The sequence below is a fragment of the Acanthochromis polyacanthus genome, chromosome 2 (genome assembly GCF_021347895.1).
Source record: "Acanthochromis polyacanthus isolate Apoly-LR-REF ecotype Palm Island chromosome 2, KAUST_Apoly_ChrSc, whole genome shotgun sequence".
NCBI lineage: Eukaryota > Metazoa > Chordata > Actinopteri > Pomacentridae > Acanthochromis > Acanthochromis polyacanthus.
The window spans coordinates 20,747,902-20,766,082 of NC_067114.1; the positions used below are offsets into that span (position 1 = coordinate 20,747,902).

At 41.7% G+C, this 18,181-nt stretch overlaps 1 protein-coding gene across 1 annotated transcript in view; it reads left to right on the plus strand.

Annotated features, from left to right (window-relative positions):
* Nucleotides 1-9,609, plus strand: part of hcn4 (hyperpolarization activated cyclic nucleotide-gated potassium channel 4) — a 77,809-nt gene extending 68,200 nt beyond the window's left edge. The window contains exons 7-8 of the mRNA XM_022213439.2: nucleotides 2,396-2,560; nucleotides 4,356-9,609. Of these exons, the coding sequence (XP_022069131.1) occupies nucleotides 2,396-2,560; nucleotides 4,356-6,652 (2,462 nt within the window). The 3' untranslated portion in view covers nucleotides 6,653-9,609. The remainder of the gene's footprint in view (nucleotides 1-2,395; nucleotides 2,561-4,355) is intronic.
* Nucleotides 9,610-18,181: the final 8,572 nt, after the last annotated feature.

Consider the following 18,181-nt stretch of genomic DNA (forward strand, 5'->3'; position numbering starts at 1 on the left):
AAATTTCTGGAGAGAGATTGGCTAAAAGGAAGATTTTTTAAAATTCAGATTTTATGCAATAGGCTGGGGAAGGCGGGTAGGAAAGTGCATTCTCTAGGAGAATACATATGAAAGCAAGTGTGAGTGAATGAACTGGAAATGGGTTTCTGAGAAAGACAGAGTGTGATAGTGAACACAGGAAGGGAGGGCAGAAGATGAGATGAAAGTTGACTAGAAAAGACATTAGGGAATGTGTAGAAACACGACACACTAACATATGTGTATGTCACAGTCAAATTAATCTCTGTCCATATGAATAATCCCACACGTAAAGCATATAGAATTTTATACATGCATACAGTACCTTCATATACATTTGTTTATAAAGTATACAATATACAGCCTGTATTTTCACCATACCTTACTCTCCCACACTGCCTCACTATCATGAATAAAACAACACACACACACACACATACAGGACATCCACACACATTTTTGTATCCCAACACAATCACACTTTCGTCCTGCACAGAGACATGCACTCACACAGGCGCATCTCACTTGAACAGCGCATGTATGCACACGCAACATCTGCATGTAGTACAAACACACTTGCACCCACATGCACTGCAGTGGAGCTTGTTAAATGGAGCATTATTTTCCTGAGCGGGATTGGCAGATGAGGACTGACAGACCCATAAGCTTTGAAAATGACATTAACCCGAGCACTGATGGTCTCCAAAGTTGCTTTTTAAATATTAAAACAGACTCTGCAATCATGCTCTATTTTTTCATAAAAAAGATTTTATTGTTCTTTACTTTCATACTGTATTCGTTGGGAGAAATATTAAAGTCAAGAAATTCTACAGTTTTGTCTTTTTTTTACTTTGATTAATATTGAAAGAGGCAAAGGTAAATTAATATATTATAGTCAGTGACTAAATAGTATCAATATGCTTTACATTAGTATGTTTTGTTATGATTTAGAGCAGCTTTTTACATGGTCCCACCACTTTCACAGGCTCAAAAGTAATCAGACATCCAGCCATTATCTGTACACCACTTGATCCTCTGTAGGGTCAAGAGGGGACTGGAGCCTATCCCAGGGAAAGGCAGGATACTCACAGGGGTGGTTACCAGTCTATCGCTGGGCCGTATAGAAAGACAGACTGTCAAATACACTCACATTCCCACCTACAGACAGTTTAGAATCACCAATTAACCTCAGCATGTCTTTGGACTGTGAGAGGAAGTGTGAGCTGCACGCTGCACAAGGAGAACGTGCAAACTCCAAACAGAAAGATCGCAGGCTGGGAAGCGAATCAGATTTTCTAGCTGTGAGGCAACAGTGCTAACCACCAACCACCATACTGCCCTAGTAATGAGACAAACAAATATAATTAGAAATATTGTGATTATTTTCAAAGTTCGATGCATACATTTGCAGTCAATGACTGAAGGTTGGAACCCATGGGCATCTCCAAATGCTGAGTTTCTTCCCTTTAGATGCTTTGCCAGAGCTTTACTGCAGCATCCTTTAGCTGCTGCTTGTTTGTGGGTCTTTCTGCTTTCAGGTTTGTCTTCAGCGAGTGAAAAGCAGCAGAACTCAACATTTATCTTTATATGTCTATCTGCAGTCACAGCATCAATAAATTCAGCTCCACTGATAGCCATACATGCTCATACCATTACACTGTTTCTGTCATGTTTAAAAGAAGATGTTGCATGTTTTGAATCGTGAGTCCGTTTCCTTCTCTAGACTCTCTTTCATTTTGGTGCAAGTTCCTCTTGGTGTCATCTGTTCAAAGACAAGAATGTTTTTCTAGAACTGGACAGGCTTTTTTTTTGTGCACATTTTCTAGTAAAGTCAAAATCTTTTTTTTCTGTTCTGCAGTGGTTTACATCCTAAAGTAAATCCTCTGTACATTCATGAAGGCATCTTTTGTTGGTAGACTTTGACTGTGATATGTCAAGTGGTCTTGACTTGACTCGATGTTGGTGATTACCAAGTGAAGAATTCCTTCATCATCAACTTCACTTGTCTTCTGTGATTTTCCAAGTCTTTTGCTTAATTTCTGTGTTGTTTTTTTCAACCTAATGATGGAATCTAAGTCTTTGGTGTGAAGGAGCAGTTAAAACCGGAACATGTTTCTGCATTTTAGAGTTTTATAATGATTATGGGTTCTGCTCACAAGTCTGGCACTGTTAGAAACAAACTGGTTCTAGCAGAAAATGCTACCTTTTAGAATTTTTATAACTGTAATAAAACTGTTTATAATAAAGTGGTTGTCTGCCACAGCTATACTATAGCTCTAGTATTGGTAAAACCTTGTCAACAGTTTCTGTGAAAAAGCAGTAGAGCTCCAGGATTTACTCCACTAACTGTATTTTTACCTGCTTTGTTTTGTTGCAGAAATTTGTTTGCTGACGCGGGGGAGAAGAACAGCCAGTGTCCGAGCCGACACATACTGTCGTCTGTACTCACTGTCAGTTGACAACTTCAATGAGGTACTGGAGGAGTATCCTATGATGAGAAGAGCCTTTGAGACTGTAGCCCTGGACAGACTGGACCGCATTGGTGAGAAACACTTCTTTTAAGAATGAAATACCATCCATTCAGGTCAGTGTGGAAACCAAAGCAAAATATTTCAAATTCATTGGCAGTATGATTCATGCTGCTTGAAGGCCACAGTTAGCATCAGGAGAACAAAAATATTTCAAACCAGAGCTGGAGCTCTCGGACAAAACTTAAGGGCTATAAAAATGTTCACACTGATACTCAGTGACTGAAATTACTTTCAAAGTCATCTGCATATAGACATGCAGATACAGCTCTCGTTTTTAAATCCCTGTGTGACTTCTGTTACACATGCAATTGATATTCTCTCCATCACTGTTCCCAGGCTCAGCCTGGGCAGATGAAAAATTCACAATGAAAGGCACGCCTGTATCATCACTCAGCCATCGCTGCATGCTCTGTTTTATCCTCAGCTATGTTTAGAATGGAAGATAGAGATATTGCTTTAGGGGGTCTCTTTGTAGAAAATGGCTGCTTTGAAAAGATGTGGTGGGCTGATAGTAATGTTTCTGTGAAATGGTCTCTAGTGTATGTCCTTTCTCCTGGGCTTGATTCTCATGTACATCCTTCTTCCCTAATAAAGTAACTCACTCCGCACTGATCCCCAAATGAATTACGTTCTTGATGGACTTTGCACCATCTAATCTGAGGTGTGTAGGTGATTAAGGGTCAGGTGGTGCCAGGTCAGGCTTGATGTAGATACAATACCTCACAGAAACACCTCAACTAATCTGCCACCAGTCATAATAGAAAATGGAGAGATTGATCTGGACCTAATTGCATTTACAATATCTTCGAATTTCACAGCCTTTTGTTAACACCAAATTGAAAATGGCACTCATGTGAATTAACACTGTCACTGCTAGTGCATCCATTCAACAATGACTAATGGACTTTAAGGTTGGGGTTGTGCACATTTCCTGAGGAGGGTTGGTCAGCTCTTAGTAAGCCTGTCATAGTGACGCAACTCGAACTTGTCTCTTTGACCTTGTGCATATCTCTTAGGGACTTCAGCGTACATGTGTTCCTAGAATGGAAAGTGATGGAACACACACCGCTAGGCACTTCTGAAGGGAAAGTTATGAAATAATCTATTCTTAAACAGAATCTCAGATTTTGCTTTCACTTTTGTTCTACATAGTAAAATTGCTCTCTCCATATTGAATTTTCGAACAATAATTCCAGGTATATCACAGTTTTTTGAGATATTCTCTTTGATATTAACAGCGCAGAAGACATAACAATAAAGAGAATGTTGTAGATATGAGCTTAATGCCGCTCACAGTGTGTCCCAGGCTGAACCCGCACCGCTTGGCGTGATGTTTGTTTTATGTTTTGTCCCTATTACCTAAAGCCTCAGTAGGAGCTACTTGAACATACATTGCCTTCAACTTAGTCTGTCATGCATCTTGAGCTTCTGTCTCTGGATAGTTATCTCCCACCTATCTTTGTTGTTACTTTTATTATGTGCTCTTTTATGCTGTGTTTTTATCCATTCATCTCCACCGTCTGTCTTTTTCTCAAATCTTTTTACCTCCCTTTTCACAAATGTGATTTTCGGGTACACATTTTTCATTATTCTTTTCATTCAGAGATGTTTCTGTGCTAGCTTCTTCTTTTAGAAAGGGTTGTTGGAAAATAGGGAGATTCTTGAGTACACCCAGATGCCAACCTGGTTGTAACTGCCTATAAGTTGTGTGCTCAGTCTCTCCTGTTATGTCTTTCTTCACTCACTTGTCACTCTCTTTGTCTGTGTGTCTGTTTTTGTGTTTCTTCTTGGCATGTGCTTTTAAAGGCAAGAAAAATTCCATCCTGCAGCACAAGGTACAACACGACCTCAGCTCTGGTGTGCTCAACTACCAGGAGAATGAGATCATCCAGCAGATTGTGCAACACGACAGGGACATGGCTCACTGTGCCCACCTCTTGCAGAACGCCCCACCCCAGACTCCTCCCTCACCTACCCCTGTCATCTGGGCCCCACTCATCCAGGCCCCTCTCCAGGCAGCAGCTGCCACCACTTCAGTAGCCATCGCCCTGACACATCATCCCCACCTCCCACCAACGCTCTTCAGACCTCCAGTGTCTGTTCTGGGTTCCCTTAAAGAGCCTCCCAGTCGACTTAAGAAGTTCCACACATTTGTTCCATCTTCCACTGCTCCTGGCTCTGCTGGGGACTCTCCTTCTAGCACACCGTCTAAGCTGCGCACCGGGGTGGACATGCCATTGCTAGCCTCTTTTCGAGCACAGCACATGTCATCAGGTTCAGGGGCAACTGGCTCAAGTCAACATGCATCAGGTAGTGGAGGCCAACCTGGACCTGGTGGGGCTGGGTCAGGGTCCAGTGGAGGAGGGGCATCTGTCTTCCCCTTTGGTCCATACTCATTGTCTGGTTCACCTTCATCTAGTACAGCCCAGCTACATCCACAACCACAGCATCAACAGCCTTTCCGCTCCAGCACCCCACCTCTCTCAAACCTCTTCCACCAAGGATCTATATGTGGAAGCATGGGGTCAGGACTAAGTGGAGGGGCAGCTGCAGCCTGTGGTGGTGCTACAGGATGGTCTTCAGGTGGAGCTGCTGGAGGCTCTATGGAAGGAGCCACTGGAGGGGACACTTCTTGGGCTGGAGAAGACTTTACAACTGGAGTGACGGAAGTGACTCCTGGGGGGCACTTTGGTTTGGCAGGAGCTACTGGTGGATCGGTAGGAGGGATTTCAGGGGAAACAGTTAGAGGAATATCTGAGGGATCAGTGGGTGCTGTTTGTGGCAGGTTAGCAGGCGGGGCATCAACTGGATCAGCGATGGGTGTTACCTGTGGGTCAATACCAGATACAGCCAGGAGATCAATAGGAGGGACTTCTAGAGGATCAGTGGGAAGAGCTTCTGGGGGGTCATTGGGAGGGGCTGGAGAATCACTGGTAGTGACAACTACAGGAGGATCACTAGGAAGGGCTTCTGATGGATCAATGGGAATTGTTTCTGGTGGGGCCTCTGAGGGAACATTTGGAGGCATTTCTGGTGACATAACAGTAGGGAATCCTGGAGGATCATTGGGAAGGGCTTCTGGTGGATCAACAACTAGCCATATAGGAGGAAGTTCGAGTGGGCCAGGAGGAGGGTTGATTGGAGGACATATTGGCAGAACAGTAGGAGGTGGTGCAGGGAGCCATATAGCAGGGTCTACAGCTTTCACTGGTGCAGGAACCACTGGTGGAATCACAGCTGGACTTATTAGTTCTTCTCGTTGTCAGAGTCCCATATCTACTGGTTCATCCAGTCCTATGCCTGGTCAGCTTCTCCATAATCAGCCACCTCCCAAGCCTCCTCTTGTGGCTCCTCTGCAGCAGTTTACTGGAGGAGGTAGGACTAACAGTGGCTTAAACCTCTTCCAGTCCCCCCCGCAAGGCTCCCCCTCCTCGAGTAGAGGACAGCACAGTCAACAGCCTGCTGAGGGCTCCCCATCCTCCCTCAGCCATTTTACTCTGGGAGGCCTCCAGTCGGGCTGCTTGCCTCACCAGATGTCACTGGAGAGGTCTGCCTTGGCTTCCCTGGCCCAGTATGGTTCAGCAAACGCCTCTCCCTGCCTTACCCCGGTGGCTCCCAGTCCCACTATTCAAAGCCCAGTGACAGGCAGGACTTTCCACTATAGTGACCCTTCCAGTGCTACAGGATCCCACAGTTCTTTGCTCATGCCTCAGTCCTCTCTTCCTTCACAGCTTCCCAGCCAGCCACACACAACAGGGAGAGATTCTCCACTGGGACGCTTTTCTGAGGACCTAAAGCTTTTATCCAGCTCACACCCATCTCTGCCCCAGGAGGTGGCCCAGGCCTTAGGCCACCAAACTCCTCGCTCCTCTGTGGAACCTGGATATTACTCCTCACCATTTTCCTCGCCTACTCTTGTGCCCAAACCCTGTAGCACAGTGCCAGGGCACATGACTCCTCCAACCCAGATGTCTCCAGGGCACGCTCACAAGACTCAGTCCCCAGGGGCCTCCCCAGCCTTGTCTCTACAAAGAGGCTCTGCTGGCTACTCACCAGATTTAGAAACTCAAACTGTCCGTTCTAAACTCCCTTCCAATTTGTGAGGATTGATCACACCCTCCTGTGCTCCTCTGAACTGAAACACACACAAACTATCTCCATCTGTGGCATTCTTTTTTCTCTTCAGACTTCACTGTGTTGCTCCTCTCATTTTACCAAGATTTTTAAAATGACTGTGATTTAAAAGACATTTTACCGGGTAACTCAGAGCTCTAGAATACTCTATATTTGTTTTATGCATTGTCCTTTTTTATTCATACATACTGTATATAGATAGAGATATATTTAAATGATAAGTTAATCAAGGGACTAGGAGGGTGTGAAAATGATCCTCATTTAAAGGACATTCATTTTCTTTATTTCTATAACTATGCCAAATTCATCTGGTGATGTTTGAGAAGCTAATTTAACGGACTACACAATAATACTCTTTTTCTGCAGGAACCTATGCACTAATACCTGCATGTATAAAGGTTTTTTTGTGTGTTTAAAAAAAAAGATCAAAATTTTTAGCTACAACATGCTTCAAGACAGGCTGACTCTTGTACCATCTCATTTGGGATCACATATTGTTGATCCTTAAATGTATCTATTAGATTGTACTTATTTATTCTCTGTATAAACTTTTGAAAACCTTGAGAGATGGAGAAGAGATTTTAGGAAACCAAAAAGACTTTTCCTGTGGGATAATAATAATTCACCTCCTCTTGGCCCTTCGATCCTTATTTTATACCACTTTATCGTATTAATACTGTTTTTTGAAGCAGGGGGAGAGGGGTTCAGCGAGCTACCCTCCATCTCAATATTGAGACGTAACAATATGTGAGTGAGTGGCTTTCTGCAGAGTCCTCAACCATGTCCTAACAAGCTCACTTTGTCTTCCAAGCTCATGCCGCTAATGTGTGTAGAAAGCATGTGTTGTTTTCCTTCCTGACTGTGTGCAACTGTTAATGTGTGAGTGTTAGTGAGAATAAGTGTGAATCAGTGGGACAGTCGGATGCAAGGCAAGACTCTCTCCTCGACCGATCAAAAGGAAATTTGCCTTTTTACACACAAAAAATAAGATTTCCATTAACCACAGCTTGTGTGATGCATTGCGTAGCACTCAGTTTAAAGTCAACAGTTGTCAAATATATAATAGCCCCAAAAACTAAATTTTCTGTCACTAAGGAAATGCAAAACATTCACTCCGCAAGCTGAAATATCCAAAAAAGTGCTGGAAAATGAAATATGCCACTTGCATACTTCATTTGTGCATTACTTCTTCTACTGTAGCTGCTATATGGTCAACTTAGGTATGTCTTCTGATGAAAGGGCAGTGCTGAGTTTGGGATGTTGAATGTATGCACATTTATTAAGTAAATAAGTAGTAAGAACTGTAGCTATGGTAGATGCACTGATGGCACGCTGCCCCACGGGGTAAAGAGACTGTTCCATAACTGAAAAGGTCCTTGATTTAATTTTTTTGACAACATTTTCATCAGCAGCTATTTCTATTGCCAAAGTGTCCTTTAGAAAGACACAGAACCATTACAGGATAAATTGTTTATGAGGCAATTTGGATATGTGACTCAGTAAGCTCCCTAAAACAGTCCTCTATTTACTGCATATGCCCCATGAAGTATTGTACAACTGCTCTGCTGCTGTACCTGTGAGAGAGATTGTACCCTACTTAAGAAGAAGACGTCAGCTTAATATACACTACGAACTGTACATGGAGCAAATGAATGTTAAAAATTGTTGACTTTTATTGACATTGGAAAGCAAAACTTTGATCCTCTGTAATGCTATGCTATAGAAGGTGAATGTGGCATACTTGACAGCAACTACAAAGAAAATTTGCTTTTTCAACCATTTATTCAATTGAAATATCATTAGATGCTAAATTCTGCTATAGAACAAATAAGTACACCCTTGGCCTCAGAGGTTTGTATTGTCCCTTTTAGCAGAAATAACCTCTTGTATTCTTGGTTTGTGTAAACGTCCACCAGTATACGATCAATTACTTGCGCGTGCTTCCCTTTTTCTCATCCCACTTCAACATTTTAATTGGATTCATATCTGGGCTATGAGTTGGCCATCCCATAGCCCTCCATTTATTCTTTTTGAGTCATTCCTTTCCTGTTAAATGGTTCACTTCTGATTAACTTTCACCTTCCATACATGACGTTTGAACATAATGCGTAACATGTCACTTTCAAGCACTCTTTGATATGAAGCAGAATTCATGATTCAGTCAAGGACTGCAAGCTGTCCGATCTCTGAGGCAGCGAATCAATCCCATACCAGGACATTTCTACTACGATGCTTCACATTTGTTATGAGGTTTGTCTCCCCAAATGGTGTCTTTGGTCAATCATGTTATACTGTTACTGTGACCAGACAATTCTATCTTTGATTCATCTGTCTAGAGCACATTATTGCAATAGGCCTACTCTTTATGTATATGTTCACTTGCCAGCTGGAAAAAGCTTTTCATGCGCAGGTCACATTTATGCAGTTTCTTTTTGATTGTAGAATTTTGTCAGCAACAATTACCTGCTATTCCTGTGATGGAATTTTATGGTTATTGTAGGCTTCTTTTTGCATCAGACATTCTGCTATTGGGCTAGATTTGCTGGGGCAACCATTCCTAGACAGATTGGCAGTCGTTTGAAATCTAAACCACTTGTAGACAGTTTTACAGTGGAATGATTTATTTCACATAATTTGAAGATCTTTTAAAGCCCTTGCCAGACTTGGAGGCATCAACAACCTTTTTTTTCTGAGAGCCTTAGAGAGCGCTTTAGATCTTGGCACGATGACACTACACACTTCAAAAGCAAAGAGAACAGCAGAGTCTTAATGGAGGTTCTAATTACTGGCACCTAACTTGAATCCCTGATTCTATTTTTACAGATTTGAGAGTGTTATAAATGTACTTATATAATGTACTTACTATTTCCTTGTGGCTGTTTTCTTCTCTCTTTTCTTTTTTAAAAAAACTACCACAAAATGTCAATCTTGTGTCATTTGTTTGACTGACTTTATTAATTGGCACTGTTTCAAAGAGGATCAAAAGTTTGCTTGGCCAAAGAAATTCAAAGGTCAACAATTTATCTGATAGATGACATTTAGATGTTGCCTGTCAAAAATAAAACCTGAGAAAAGACCCTTTAACTAAGCATATCTAAAATCTGTGAAGGCACTCAGAGAGCCTTACAGTGGTTAAGAAAACTGTATACACAGTAGATGAAGGAAAGCCCCAAAGGAGATGAGCCGCGACATGCTTCTACATGTTTGTTTGTAGCTCATCACCAAGACAGACCCAGGTTCCACTCAGACAGCTGAGTCCCAAACTCAGTCACAGCACTCAGCCACAGCAGCCTAATTTAACAAGACATGTCTGTAATCCCTTGACCCTCACAAGCTATCATGGACTCACACAGAGGTGCACAGTGACCATGCTCTTCCCCTCATTACAGTTCCGTCAAGTCTCTGTAATGAAATATAGCAATACACATGACATGATACACCGGTGCACAGATTCCCATTTACAGACATGCACTGAACCACAAGATCACACAATGACTGCTCCTTGCAAAAATGCGAAACTGTTCAACCATATCTTATCCACAATATTTAAGCTGTTGAAAATATCCTTGGTTAAATTTGCGGTAAGCAAATCAATGACTGATTCACTTTCCACTCTGTTGTTCCTTTCAGATCAGTCAGACCAGTTCATACAGCCAGTAGTCTGCACCATGTTTGTGATGAGGGATTTAACATGTGATTTTTGTTTTTATAACTGCTTTGAATTTTTTTTTTCACCCATTTCAAATCAATCACAAACACTATGATTAAAGAACAACACTTTTCTTCTTTGCTGTCTATTCTAAAACCATGCAATTGTATTTTAAGCAACACTGTATGAAGATGCAATGTGCGGATTAATGTTGTTATGTATTTCCCCTGCCTTTTGTTTGAGTGTCTAAACGTCTAAATGTAGACGTCATTATGTGATGCCCCCATCATTCCGCTGCAGAATTCTACAACAGAATGACAAAAGGCAGAATATGAAGGAAGAGGATACAGCAAGAACTTCGCATTAATAGCTATAGATTTCCATTTGACTTAGTTTAAATACTGAAGGTGAAAACAGTAATGATTCATTGTGTTTATGTGGATACACACAGCATTTTCATGGTCCTCTAGCTCCAAACAGAAAGACTGTATTACTCATAGGTAGAATGATACTCTGTTCACCTTCCCTACGTCTGCAGTAAACAGCATTGTGAAAGGCTGTGAAATATTTACATTGGCCTCGCGCCTCGTTGCAGGACTCTTTAGACCGCCATCGAGAGGATTAAAATGATGAGAGGGACAGAGCTTTGCAGCTAAAATGACAAAGTAAACACCTGGAACTGTTTCACATCTGGAATATTGATTGTCTGCACACAGTGTAGACGTTTAAGCCTCCGTGGGTCCCTGCACGACAGCAGACAGACTGCTGTGCCTCACACATCAGGAAAGATTCTCCAGTTTTCCTCACAATATGACCCTATAAAAGCATGGAGTTGAAGAACAGTTTGAAGCCAGTCTGTGAGACGAAGGTGCAGATGTGAGGAGACGTTGATGCACTGAGGGAATGATGTAGTCGGACACTCAGCCATGAGGAAGGCAGGTAGGCAGGCAGCCACCCTGTGGGGTACTCAGGCTGACGGGGTACTTGTCACATGTTGCCCCATTCCTTTATGATCGTTCCAGAGCGCTGGTGGATGTCTTTCAGCGTGTTATTGATTGCTAGGATATGAGGAAAGGCGCTAAGGTAGCAGCTAGTGTTTGGGTGTGTGTGTGTTTCAGTGTTTCCCATGCTACCTGACAGGGTCAATGGTGGAGGCTGGGCGCTGTTGAAGGAGGGAGGGACATGGAGGCAAAGGTCAGAGCTTAGGGACAGATAGACATTGGACATGGATTGATTAGTTGGCCTGAACTTGGTCTGGTCCATTATCACAGATAAGTGGTTTAGGGAACGGGTGGGTGGGTGGGTACACAGTATCAGCACTGATCCGTCACTGTCAGTACAAGAGCTGACTCAATCTGCATGATGTCCTGTCGGCTTTATCCGGACGGGCCTCTCTGCAAAATCTCCTGTCTTGGTCGTTTTATCTAAAAATGCTGCCAATTTTAATGAACTTAAGAAAAGCAGTTTTTGATTGATGGCCATGCAGCTTTGAAATTATGTAATGCAAATGAGAAGGGGGGCTCATAATTCTTAGGGTCATGAAATATTTTCAGCTTACAGAAGACCATGTAATCCTTCATTCCGAGTAAAGACTTGAAAATAGACAAAATTGGAGTAACAAGATTTTCACCTGACAGCAATGTTTATTCTTCAAGGGGATTTGCTATTTCCATCCTCCCAGACTATTTGCTGCAGCCGCATCTGTAGTGTAATGTAGTATAGAGACAGTGTTTTTTAGAGGAATCAGCTGGGAATTAGATAAGGAGGCTTTGAAACTTTGTGTCTTTTGAGAGAGGTGAATAAAGAAAAACAACGGTGACTCACTCGCTCATGCAGAGAACTATTTTCATTATGTCTCCCTGTGTCACCCATCTAGACACTGGAAGGAAACGTCTGTTTGAGAGCAATAGAGAAAATGGCAATGAAGGGCAGTTAAAAGATCGCAACAGCTGCCAGCGTTCTGTCCTAATGCTTTGCAGCTTGTTTTTTCAGAAATCTGCACCTGTAAATTATTGTTTACCATCATGCATAAACATAAATGTCTTTTTCATTTTCAAGCCAATCAAATCTAGGTCAGGGCTACTGATTCTTGTGAGGGAAAATTTCAGATAAATTAAAACTGTCTGGCAAAAGTGTTACTCTTTCCTTACCTGAGGCCCCACTTGGCTCTGGCCCTGCTGTTGGCCCCAGCTGGCTCGACTCGTTATGAAGCAGACAGCAGGTTTGTGAGTTGCTTCAGTGCAACAGCCCCAATCACAGAGCCTTGGTGGCGTTCCACATGGCGCCTCTGTAGCATTTCCAATTCATGGTTGTTTCTGTAACGCAGCATTCTCAGACTCTGTTTGGTGCACTTCCAATTTCGCTGCCTAATCTTAGCCTCCCTCTCCCATTGTGCTGCCCTACTCGCCCATGAATATGGGTTGGTAAATCAGCGATGCACGCTAATGAAATCATTTGCTGTGATTGAGGATTAGATGTAGCAGCAGAGGAATCGAACCTGTAATTTCTCGGGGGAGACAAAGGCACATGTTTTTTGGGGGGGTTTTTTGTACTGTTGTTTTTCTTTTTTTCCCCACTCAAGGCCCTCGTTATTCATTCATGACCACAAATTCCTTCTGCCTTTCCGGAAACGCTCAACTTATTTTACACAAGCAACAGAATCAGGTGTTCGGTGCAACGGTGTACCTCAGATTGACTGAATATGATATGGAGATTGCTACATGTGGGGAAAAGCTGTTTATTGTAGCGTCTAAAACAACTGACCTCTTTTGCTGCTGCTCCAGTGAGATGGAATAACTTGACAGTAATGACAACAAAGTGGGCAGTGTAACCTAAATATGACCCAGTTTAGGAATAAATGCAACAGTAGGGTGCAGTTGACTCGTACAGATCACCTAAAGTTCCTTCAGGGTAATGACACCATCAGGAGTCTCTCTTTGTTGCTGTCAGTAAAAAGTCATTAATACATACATCTTGTTCATGTACAAAATCTGACTTGGTTGTTCAATCTAAAGAATATATAAAATCAGAAGCTTAGATTTGGAACATACATGTTACATATGTTTCTCTGTTGGTTGCAGCTGAACTTAAAACCTTGTGTGGAAGCCAAAGGTGACGCTGCTCTTCTCTGGATTAATGTAGGAGGGGGAGGAAACAGAAAGGGCACATTTATATTCTGTTTGAAGAGATGAGGTTTTACATGAAAAAAAATCCACCCTCTCGAAGCTATCTTTCATTTGCTGAAGTACGTACTATAATTCCACTTAATCTGATGTTGGGGACATAATGTCGGCAAGGTACTTACTTACACATATTTATATATTTCCATAGGACCTATTTATATTTGTGTATTTATTTTAGAGTCTCTTTATAAGTGATATCAGCACCATACCAGATAATATTAAGCAATGTTCACCAAATTGTGTGTATGTACAGAGTTCATAACATGTCCATTATTTTTAAAGGAAACATGTCATTTGCATTGTATAATCTCTCTACTTTAGTACGGCGCAGGAGCGGGACATTTTCATTACATGATGCTACAGACGAAGACTTTCTACCTGAAGGCTCTACCTTTTTGTTTCGTGAATGCAGTGACTGGTTCAACACTTCTTATGAGGACTCGCAACCTTTTGAGGAGGACAGTATTTGCTATTTGCTATTGCTCAATGGATATCTATTTTTTCTGCATTTAACACGGGAACTATGGGAAAAAGCAATAAGGGAACTGTGCAGGTATGGTGCGATTTGATGGGTACCGACGGGACATTGCGCTGGCCCACACAACAACCACACACACAAGTAGCCGTGGCTCATAGTTTGTGTGTCGGTGAAAGGAGTGAACTGTCGATAAGCACACATACTGGATGAAATAAAATGGTATAGAATAAAATATAAGGAACACCTGCCTGGAGTGGTTTCTGTTTCTGTTTCTATGACATGCGGCTTTCTCTGAGTCGCACTTCACAAACTCTCACAGTGTCACATTCACACCTCTGTAGAGCATTCTGTCACCATTCTTATTGAATGCATGCACAATGCAGGCAACAGCAAATTTGTGAGCTTACTCTTCTTATTTTTTCACTCCAGCTTGTGAGATGTGTCAATAAGTAAAAATCTGTTGCACACACACATTCACTCAGATGCACACAAAGAGCGGTCAAGAGACAGGTGAAGCTCCTCAGAATGCTGGAAATGTTGGCAGACTGTAAAAAGGAGGACAGTCTGTGTCTGCCCCTGTGAGCACTCAGCCATCTGCTTCATTAGAATTCCCCCTTGAGGTAACCTTCCCTTCTCCAAGAGGAACTCATTGAAAGTGAAGGGCTTTGTTTTAGATTGTCTATTGTAATTACATATTATTCTCCTCCTCTGATGCCTGCCTGCTGAGAGGAGAGAAGCCGGCTTACAGCCGCTCTGCTTGGCATCTGACGGCGACAAAAAACGCACACACTAGCATGCTGTAAGCGCTGCTGCCACGTGAGCCTCCTTTATGCTATCTCTGTGAGGTTTGGTGCAACGGGCCAGGTCAGCGAGGTCATGGTGACATCCTAGCAGTTGAAGTGGCTGTCTCTCTGCTGCCACGGAGGGACGAGCAGCACTAATGCCTTCCTCTGCAGCGTCTGGGATAATCTGCTCCAGTTCTCCTTGGGTCAAACTTAGCGGTAATTAATCCTGCCATTACCCCGTCGGCCTCGGGGTTAAAGCACTGTACATTCATGTGTCTCAACATTTTTCCTCTTCTTCCAGATAGCCCCTTTTCAACTTGACACTGGCGCTGCAATGTGGAGAATGTGTGGCTTGACTTTCACATAAATTAAGAAATTGTAATAGTGGCGTCTGAGAGGGACATGGGGGATTAGGATGGATTTCTGTCGGCCAGAGGGATGAAACTTGAGTGTCCTGAACATCTCAGATCTGTACAGAGAAGTAGTGGATCAGAAGTCGAGTTGTGGTATAAATGCAGCAACTAAGATGTGTCAGTACCTGATTTCAACTGTCCTCATTTCCGCCTTATATTATGCACCTGTTATAACAGGTCATTTGTTTTTAAGGAATACGGTTTACTTTCCATGTCTTCTCATGCTCATCACATGGCGGCTGGCACTATATTTTTTGGCAGCCCAGGGTACAGAGCACTCAGAAACACACACAGTAACTACAGCACATCCGTATTAGTGTTTTTTCTCTCTAAAACCCCACCGTCAAAGCCTTTTGACATCTGCCAGTTTGTTCGCAAATATTGTCCAAATGCCAACTTTCCGAGGCTCCAGCTTTTGATGCGCATGGCTGAAAGTTTTCTTTCTGTGTCAGTGTGTATGTGTGTGCCCATGCACGTGGGCGACTTTGTGTACTCGCGTATGTGTGTGTGTGTGCCTTGTGGGATTATGTTCATGAAAGCATACGCATGGATAACATCAGAAGGATGGCCACAGGTTGCCAACCTGATGTCCCCTCTCAGCCTCTTGCTCTGCCAACTACCCCACCCCCACCAAAAAAGCCCAGTGCTCTGCTGAAAAATGATGATGGTCAGAAATGGGCCATATGTGCCCTACTTAGAGATAGAGAAAAGTGCTGACTGAACTCTGGGTGGGTTAGTGTTAGAAATAAAGGGCTGTTAAGGTGATAATATGATCTCTGGGACCAAGCTAATAGTTTCCATCACCAGGGGAAGACATGTGAAATGTGATTAGCCCTGTAGTGAATGTGTGTCTGTCAAAATGGATTTTCTTGCACATTATGAACTCATGGACTTTGATGACTCTGTATTGCAATGACAAAAAAGCTGAATTTACTTGCATTTAAGAAATACTGTGCTTAAGTACTTTAATTTTTCCTACATCGCTATTAATATTTTTTTGCTAGTGTTCCCATTTCCATATCTCAATCTCCTTACAATACAGATAGAACTATTGTACTTAAATATATTTATTTGATAATGAAATTCATAGTTATTTAAAATTCAGCATTAAAAACACATGCAATAAGCAAATACAATGCCATACTTGAGCATATTAAAACTGATACAAATGCCTTCACTGTTTTGGCTTCTTGTGAACCCGTACAAACCACGAGTTTGGTGGTTCTTGTCACTGTTTATATCCCAAAGAGATATAGCTTTAAAAAAAATTTAATTACTAAAAATTCCAAAATATGAATCCAGATTTATTTGTTCAGGAGAGCTTTAATTCTCTTCTCTCCATCCAATCTCATTAACCCTCATGCTACCATCATGTTTAACATAGAAGTACTAGCAAATATAAAGAACAAACATCATAGGAATGCTCGCTGATTTCTTCTCCAAATGTTGTTACTAGTGTAAATAATGTCATATGAAAAAAAAAATACAATGAGAAGGTGACAGCTATTCATCTTATGTAATCTTTGCTTTGACACAAAAAGCACCTATCGAATGGGGGAGTAAAGTCCCTATTAGTTCTAAAAAACTCATTTGATTCTGACATGACTTGTTTTCACCAATTTCAAGAAAGCCTTGTGTACGTCCCAAATTTTAGCTATGCCATTTGCGATCTGCTGGCCATTGTTGTCTAAAAATCCATCACTGATATCATTCAAACCTATAATTTACAGATATATTCTCATCCAAATCTCCTTCTTCTTGCCTCAGAAACATTTGAGCTTTTCCCCCACTCATACTAAGTCCTGATCCTTTTCTGATTTGGATATTTTTTTTACAAAGCATCAATTAAAACAAAACAAATCAAAAACAGAAAGCTATAATATGAAGTCATTCGGAACAAAGTGATTAATATAAAGTAATGAAAAACTGGAACAATAGAATAAAGCACCTGTGAGATATGATGAAAAGGATAGCTCCATGGTTTGTGGGTATCCCAGTTGGAAGAATGAGAGTTTATCATCTCATGACTGATCAGATTTATCTTCTGAGCCCTGGAGGGGAGCAGACCTTTGAATTACTACAGCAAGATACAAGATTATTATAAATCAGTTAAAACTAGCTTCAGCTCTGCCAGCTCCAACAGTAAAATGCTTCATACACACTGATGAATCAGTATTAAGAATCTCCTAATATACCAGTCAAGACTACATTTCCGTTCTTTTATTTAAGTAGCATTTTCAATCAAGGACTTTTAGTTTGAAGAAATATTCGTACATTGTGGTATTGGTAGCTAAACAAAAGATCAGAGTACTCCTTCCATTGCTTATTTATTCATATTGTGCTCATACTGTAATGTCCATCAAATACATCACATTATATTTGCTCTTTTTAACCATTTTTCAGCCACTTCCAGGTCGTCCGCCAAGTGTTAATGGAAACTGAGAGAGACAGACTTTGACGTGATGATGTGCGGCCTTGAGCTGCAACCCTGCTGTGATATGTCAACACGAGAACCAGTAGCTCAAGTTGTCACCCTGCCATCTGCTAACAGTCCGTCCTAAATGTCCGTTTCTAAGCACAGCCAATCCGCCCCTGCAGACAAGCTCGCTGAGCCTGATGCAGTTTGCTGCCTATTTCTGACTAGAAAGGCTTAAATCCATCTTCCAATAAAATGTTTAAATACTGTTTATTGAATCGGCCGTTGAGATTGAATTGCAGAGATTAATTCCAAAATGTGATATCCTCCATTTCCAAAATATGACCCTTACTCTGCTTAACTGATTGCTGGCGTGACAGTAAAATATTCCAGCGGATATTTTTGGGCTTTAATTTAAACTAGAGTGATGTTTAGTGATTTTTTTTTATGCTCAACAGTAATCTGGTATTTTCCCTCCACAGCAAACGTGGCATTTTGTAAAGAAACCAAATACATCTAGTTCAGTGGATGATTCTTACTTATTGCAGAAAATCCCTCTCTTTTCTAAAAATAAT